Source organism: Danio aesculapii, chromosome 20 (genome assembly GCF_903798145.1).
Source record: "Danio aesculapii chromosome 20, fDanAes4.1, whole genome shotgun sequence".
In the NCBI taxonomy this organism is placed as follows: domain Eukaryota; kingdom Metazoa; phylum Chordata; class Actinopteri; order Cypriniformes; family Danionidae; genus Danio; species Danio aesculapii.
Genome location: NC_079454.1, coordinates 32,005,081 through 32,013,369, shown reverse-complemented (window position 1 = coordinate 32,013,369; position 8,289 = coordinate 32,005,081). Strand labels below are relative to the sequence as shown.

The 8,289-nt window shown below is 37.7% G+C and overlaps 1 protein-coding gene across 2 annotated transcripts in view; it reads left to right on the top strand.

The window, feature by feature from the left end:
- The window catches only part of fndc1 (fibronectin type III domain containing 1), a 72,514-nt gene continuing 64,225 nt past the window's right edge, over positions 1–8,289 (top strand). For both annotated transcript variants that reach the window (XM_056445657.1, XM_056445656.1), the window contains exons 1-2: positions 1–131; positions 8,092–8,286. In XM_056445657.1, coding sequence (XP_056301632.1) covers positions 59–131; positions 8,092–8,286 — 268 coding nt within the window. In that variant the 5' untranslated portion in view covers positions 1–58. The remainder of the gene's footprint in view (positions 132–8,091; positions 8,287–8,289) is intronic.

Genomic DNA, 8,289 nt, shown 5'->3' with positions numbered 1-8,289 from the left:
TCACAGCCCAACTGCCCTCAGAGTAGCGGATCACCCTAATACTCGAGCACTGTCTGCAATGTCTCCTGCGCGGGCTCGAGCTCTTCTCGGGCTCCTGGTCACACTCTGCACCCAGAGCCCATTGCTGTCGGGTAGGTCAAACTGTTTCTGTCTAATTTATTTACAACAAAAATCTGTTGTTGTTTTTTTTGTATTTACTGAAAAAAAAATATTCATTGGATTTACAATTTTGTAAGGTAACTGGTTGCAAACAATTCAAATTGGCTAAATTTAAACAAAAAAATAGATAAAAACAGTAATGTTCAACTTAATTTGTTTGTTTAAATTTAGCCCATTTAAACGGTTTGCAACCAGTTACCCTAAAATCTTTTAGTAAGTCCAATGAATATTTTTTTAGTGTAGAACAAAATTAAGAACAATCTATACTGTAATTCGTTAAGTATGTTTTTGTCAGGCATAATTGCCAGGGGTTTGTTGTAATCTTGTAATACATATACATATATTTTTTTATATATATAGTATAGGCTAATGCTCTACTCATATAATCAGTTGCTCTCTGACTTTGGAGGTCTGAGTCCTGTTTATTTTATGATAGTGTGCATAAAAAGCTTGTGCCAAACTTTTAATAAACATCCCAAGCACTAATAGCTTAATGCATGAAGCATGGGTGTTTGAACAGCTGAGTTGTGTGCAGGTGCACAAACCTCAGAAAGTATACTTCTGTTTAACAAAGTTTTAAATAGTTTGTAGTTATTTGAAAAGGTCATCATAAATGCAAAATATATAAATGCATATGGAAAACTTGTATAAAATGTGTCCTAAATATTCCTTGCTCACATTTGTATTGGTTTGATGGTGATGTCACTTGCAGTTTATTTCTATAGCTAACAGATTAAGCTGGTCATTTTCTCACACCATTTTGAACTTCACTGGTCTTTATTTTCATAATAACATAATCAATATTGACATATTTAAGATTTCTTTATTTAAAAAGTGAGACACAGACAGACAATAGATAGGTGAGTGGGCTTGACAAACCACCTGTAGGAGACGCACACTTTCATCTCCATATGCACCAGACATATTCTTATAAACACTCCATGTTTCTGGGAAAACAGAAAAAAACACTGCTAAACTAACATAGACTTGTCATGGCATTTATATATTGCTGCTCTCTGGTGATTAGAAGTGCTTCTTTTATCCTCATTTGTAAGTTGCTTTGGGTAAAAGCATCTGCTAAATTAATGAATGCAAATTTAACAGACAGACACACAAATAGAGATAGACAGATGGATGGATGGATGGATGGATGGATGGATAGATGGATAGATAGATAGATAGATGGATAGATGGATAGATGGATAGATGGATAGATGGATAGATAGATAGATGGATAGATGGATAGTTGGATAGATAGATAGATAGATAGATAGATAGATAGATAGATAGATAGATAGATAGATAGATAGATAGATAGATAGATAGATAGATAGATTTGGAGTGTAGAAGCGCATCTCTCAGCAAGGGTTTTATCAAATTAGAGGCAGGACAGGAAGTACAGTTAACCTCTTTGAAAGGTCATCAGGGAGCATAAAAGCACAGATGTTTTAGACATTCTTTCGCTTTCGGCTCTTCAAATCTTTTTTAGCCACGTTTTCTCTCTCCTTGACTTCCTTTTGCTCTCTCCGTGCCTCCTAATTCTGAGGAGAATGCAATGGAGCCGAGGAATCTTGGATGAGGGAAGTGGTAGCTAAGTCCTACTGAGCTGTGTGAGCTGCCACGTTACAGCGGCCCTTTTTCTTTCTCACTCGCTCTTTCTCAGTGTTTTGGAAATGTTCTTTATATGAGGTCACTCAGTGCAGCCTGGGACTGCCATCAGCAGCTGCATATTATCCAGTCTTCCTCTCTTTTCCTCTCTTCTCCATCTTTACCAACGAAACTACATCCAACACAACTAAATCTAAAAGCCACCAGCTGCTTAGATATGGCACAGACAGTAAAGCGTTGCTGATTTGGAGCCAAATAATTAAAGAGGAAAAAAGAACCCTTCTAGATCTCTTAATGGTGCTTAACTGCCCCTTCAAAACCATTCCTGACATTTGCTTGACAGATAAAAGATATATTGGAAAGAATGAGAATTCCACAAGCCTTCACTTTAACATCAAGTCTGTTGTTATTCCGGTAAGAATGAGCTTATGTTGTCAGGTAAGAGGAAGAGAAAAATCATGCCCTGACCAGCTACTGGAATTTAATCGAGCTCAAAATTTCACCAAGGTATTTGTGGAAAGTCTCTGAGTGACGTGGGCAAGGCTTTAGGGATCTGAAACTCAATCTGTCAAGAAGTAAGTGCATTGTGGTAAGAAAAAATCCTGTGTATAGTTGGCATGATGCCCACACCTGACCTGTCATTCATCAGGCGCCCTCTTATTAAACACCTGGGAGTTTTTTTGTATCAGAAAAGGCTGAAAAGTAAAGAAAATAAGTATATTGTAGCCTTTAGAATATAAAAGCTTCTTGCATTTGTTTGAATGTGATCAAGGCACCTGAATGAAAATCATGAGCAGAGTGCATGTTAGTGAGTTTTCATTGAGAAAATGATGTCAGAACAGCAGGTGCTCGCCCTGCAGGCCTTTCCATGAGTGATTATGAAAACAGTCCAACAAAACTGACATTCAACCACAGGGCATTCATAAAGGGATGAACAATAGAAATGGCCTGGAGCAAGTGAGAATAAAGTTTCAGGACAGCAGTTCAATCGTTTCAAAACATCTTACATTTGTTGATTATGTACGTGTAATTTTAAGCCATGTTGATCTAAATATTTGGTTTTCTGGTTTTCGTTGAGCAATGTTTTGAGAATTTTGCTGATGGAAAAATGTCATCAAACTCTCACAGCCTATTCGGTTTTGGAAATGAAATGGTAGAATTGCTTTGGAGAGGTCTGGGAAGCTTCAGATATACTGGATTAAAAATCACAAACAGTTTAGTTTAATGCTGTCATGAAGATTTATATAATGATTATATAAAAAATTTATAGAAATAATAGATTGTTGTATGTATGGCTGGGTGGGGATACATCTGTTGGGGTGGTCCAAATGTTAGCAGGGCAAGGCCTTATAAAATATATATATATATATATATATATATATATATATATATATATTTCATTCTAGTACTCTAGTATAGTACTGTAGTAAGTTGTAGGTGCCTATTGATTACCAATTGTATAACCAAAGTTTTACTAGAAGTGCCCTGGTTCATTCATCATTCATTTTCTTTTCGGCTTAGTCCCTATATTAATCTGGGGTCGCCACAGCGGAATAAACTGCCAACTTATCAAGCATATTTTTACGTAGCGGATGCCCTTCCAGCTGCAACCTAGTACTGGGAAACACCTACACACTCTCATTCACACACACACTATGGACAATTTAGCTTACCCAATTCACCTATAGCGCATGTCTTTGGACTTGTGGGGAAAACCGGAGCACCCGGAGGAAACCTAGGGAGAACATGCAAACTCCACACAGAAATGCCAACTGACCCAGCTGAGGCTCGAACCAGCGACCTTCGTGCTGTGAGGCGACAGCGCTACCCACTGTACCACCATGCCGCCCCTACCCTGGTTAAACAATGATTATTATAATGTAGTGTAAAAAAGTCAAAGTAAATGAAAATGAAAAACACATTAAAAATAAACCAATGCATGTTTGATTCAAATAAATAATCCAATATTTTTTAGCATTGACATATTTTTTTTACAAAGCAACAAATGATCACAGATTAAAATGAAATATACAAATGTGATTTAAATATATTAGTTAAAAAAATGTTTATAATTGAATAAATACAGTACTGTGATAAACACTCACCGGCCACTTTATTAGGTATAACTTACTAGTACTGTGTTGGACCCCCTATTGCCTTCAGAACTGCCTTAATCCTTCATGACATAGATTCAACAAGGTACTGGAAATATTCCTCAGAGATTTTGATTCATATTGACATGATAGCATGTTGCTGCTGATTTGTCAGCTGCACTTGCATGATGCGAATCTCCCGTTCCACCACATCCCAAAGGTGCTTTATTGGATTTAGCTCTGGTGACTGTGGAGGCCATTTGAATACAGTGAACTAGAATTGTCATGTTCAAGAAACCAGTCTCAGATGATTCACGCTTTATGGCATGGCACGTTATCCTGCTGGAAGTAGCCATCAGAAGATGGGCACACTGTTGTCATAAAGGGATGAACATGGTCAGCAACAATACTCAGGTAGGCTGTGGCATTGACACGATGCTCAATTGGTACTAAAGGGCCCAAAGTGTGCCAAGAAAATATCCACAACATCATTACACCAGCACCACCAGCCTGAATCTTTGATACAATTCAGAATTGATCCATGCTTTCATGTTGATGATGCCAAATTCTGATCCTACCATCCAAATTTCGCAGCAGAAACCATCAGACCAGGCAACATTTTCCCAATCTTCTATTGTCCAATTTTGGTGAGCAAATTGTAGCCTCAGTTTCCTGTTCTTAGCCAACAGGAGTAGCATCCGGTGTGGTCATCTGCACCCGGTGTGGTCATCAAGCTCGGTTTGAACTGCAGCAGATCGTCTTGACCATGTCCACATGCCTAAAAGCATTGAGTTGCTGCCATGTGATTGGCTGAAAACAAATTTTATAATGATTAATTTTGTACCGATTTCATTCAATGTGTGGGGTCCTGGAGTTAAAAACAAAAAAGTAAGAACTACGGATCTAAGTGATGTCCACTCCCTAACATAAGCCTCAGTCAGTTTCCTTCAGTATAAAATGTTTATTTTTGGAGAAAGATCTAATTCTTATGTTTTACAAGTCTTGATTTAATCAAAATGTGAACCCACCCTACACCATAAATTTTAATATGAGCCAAGTCACAGACTGAGGTTTGATGTTTCTGTGGCCCGTGTGTGTGTGTGTGAGAGAGTCGGGTAATTGCACTGGCGTGTGTGATGTGGTTCCAGATTATGTGGAAGGACGTTCCACTGCCAATATTACAATATAAAGCAGTGACCGAGAGGCATATGTCCCTGTGTACACTTAAATAAATGATAGAGATTGATCTTTCTCTGCAGGATTGATGCCATACTCATGCTGATGTACAGTAAACAGGCGCAGCGATGAGAGATTTGTTCACTCTGACTCTAAGCAGGGTTAGAAAAACAGCCTGAGTGCACTACTAAACTTCAGATGGAGTTTCCACTTTGATTAACTGCAGGCTGTTGTCTGTATTGCTCGACATTAAGCTGGAGATTCATTAAAAAAGGTTAGCTAAATCTGAAGTGCGGTTCTAATGGCCAATTCACACTGCAGCGACAGATGCGGACAAACACAGACAACCACCAGATTACAGCATGTCGCTTTTCATAAATTGTACAAAACAACGAGCACAGATTCTGCAAAGACAAGCTCAAGCAGACACACCAACAGGGAGAACAGTGATCTGACAAAATCCCCAAATCTATCCATTCAATGTTTTCATCTTTGGGTGGTGTGTGAAATTGCACAAAGAAACATTGTAACCTTGGAAAATATTTTGTATAAACCCCCTTACAAAAAATCGAAACTAAATGATTTTACACTATAATGTATAAAGTAATGGTATCCTAAAATATTTTCAGTAATTGTTAATAATATAATATAATATAATATAATATAATATAATATAATATAATATAATATAATATAATATAATATAATATAATATAATATAATATAATATAATGGGTCAGTTGACATTTCTGTGTGGAGTTTGCATGTTCTCCCCGTGATCGTGTGAGTTTCCTCCGGGTAGTCCGATTTCCCCCACAGTCCAAAAACTTGCGCTATAGGGGAATTGAATAAGCTAAATTGTCCATAGTTTATATGTGTGAATGGGTGTGTATGGATGTTTCTCAGTGAAGGGAAATCCACTGCGTAAAACATATGCTGGATAAGATGGCGGTTCATTCCGCTGTGGCGACCCCAGATTAATAATGGGACTAAACCGAAAAGAAAAATGAATGAATGAATAATATATTATAATATAGGGGCGGCGCGTGGTGGCGCAGTGGGTAGTGCTGTCGCCTCACAGCAAGAAGGTCGCTGGTTCGAGCCTTGACTGGGTCAATTGGCATTTCTGTGTGGAGTTTGCATGTTCTCCCCGTGTTGGTGTGGGTTACCTCCGGGTGCTCCGGTTTCCCCCACAAGACATGCGCTATAAGTGAATTGGGTAAGCTAAATTGCCCGTAGTGTATGTGTGTGAATGAGAGTGTATGGATGTTTCCCAGTGATGGGTTTCAGCTGGAAGGGCATCCGCTGCAAAAAAAATATGCTGGTTAAGTTGGCAGTTATAATATAATATAATATAATATAATATAATATAATATAATATAATATAATATAATATAATATAATATAATATAATATTAAGCGCCCATTCGTTCATATAGTGAAGCGGCCGTCACACTTTTGGTTTCACTGATGTCCATTCATACTCCAAATGCAAATTCTGCAGACTGGAAACTGCAAAGTTGGGTCAGTCCCAAATGGCACCCTACACTTTAGACTTTTCTTTACTTTGTGACATGATGATGATGATGAAAGTTTACTGAAAAGCTCTACTTTGTGCAATGTCCACAGTAGTGTGCGTCAAGGGCTCATAGTGGCTACAAAGTGAGCACTTGTGAACAAACTAATTAGTTAAAGCTTTTAAAATATCTTCATTAGACCATGCTTTTTTTAACTACAAAAAATGCATTTAAGCACAATTTTTGGTTCCCCAAAGAACTTTTCAGTGAGCAGCTCTAAAAACAGTCATTAGGTTTTAATGTGAAGAGCATCTATATATTTTAAAGAACGAGCAATGGAAGTGTTGCATAGATTCCATAGAATCATAAACACATTAAAATAACATTCATTGTATGTCTGCAGTACTTGATTCTGATTTGTCTTTCACTAGTCGAACACTTCTTTATTGGGTTTTACGGTGCTCAAATTCTTCATTTACTCAAATGGATTAAGTTCGCAGTACTCTTTAGGATGAGTTTTTGAACTTAAATGGTTTGTTGCAATCGATTTCCTCAAATGGTTTGAGTTACCGTAACTCTTTAGGTTTTGTGGCGTAGTTTACTTTAGAATATCTAAAATCCTCCTGGGAGGAAGATTCAGGTGTTGAAATCGATGAGCAATGGGGGATAGCCCTTGAACAGACCCACAGATCATCGGTATATGCAAGGCATGGCCTCATACAATTTAAAGTAATATATCATTTACATTGGTCCGAACAAAAACGTTTTTTTCTAGAAGTGGACCCTGCATGTAATCGGTGTGGGCTAGAACCAGCATCACTGGCTCATTTGTTTTGGAGCTGCCCAAAATTATCATCTTAATTTTGAAAATATTTTTTAACATTCTGAAAAATAGGTCTAAAGCTAATAGATCCAGACCCCCATAATCGCAGTTCTACTAATTTCGAGATAACTAAAAACAGTACAGAACAAAACACAGTTCCATTAGTCTGTCTAGGTTAATATAAATAAACTGGAAACAGAGAGCTGCTTCAACATACATCTTCTGAGGGATGTAATGAAACATTTGGAACTGGAGAAAATCAGATTCTCCCTAAAAAGATAGAAGACTTTTATAAAATCTGACAACCTTTCATAGATTATTTTAAAAACATAATTCTGCAAGAAATAGTTCAATTAAAATGTTTGCTTTTAGGGTAACACTTTATTTTGGTCCATTTGAGTATTAGTAGACTGTCTGCTTAATATCTGCTGACACTGCTCCTTCAACAGACATTTAACCGACTATAAGAAACCTTTGCAAGTACATGTCAACTTACACTAACCCTAACCCCAACCTAACAGTCTACTTATAATCTTATGAGAATTAGATGCAATGTAACTTAAATTCAACTTACGGATCATCAAAATAAAGTGTGACCGCTTTTTCTGTAAAGAGATGTTGGATTTTTGGTGTATTTGATGAATTAAGCGACTACGATCACGCAAAACAAACTCAATACAATGTGACTGACAGACAACTTTACTCACTCTATCAGGTTCTAAGCCACTACCACCACGTAATGTGAAGCTGACCTCAGTGGATAAAGGGCTGAAGGTCACCTGGGATCCGCCTAGCGAGCTGGACGGACAGCCTGTTGACAGCTACAGCATCGGCTATGGAAAGTCCATGAAGTCACTGCGCTTCGTCACTGTAGACAAAGACAGACGCTCGGAGTTACTGGAGGACGTAGGTG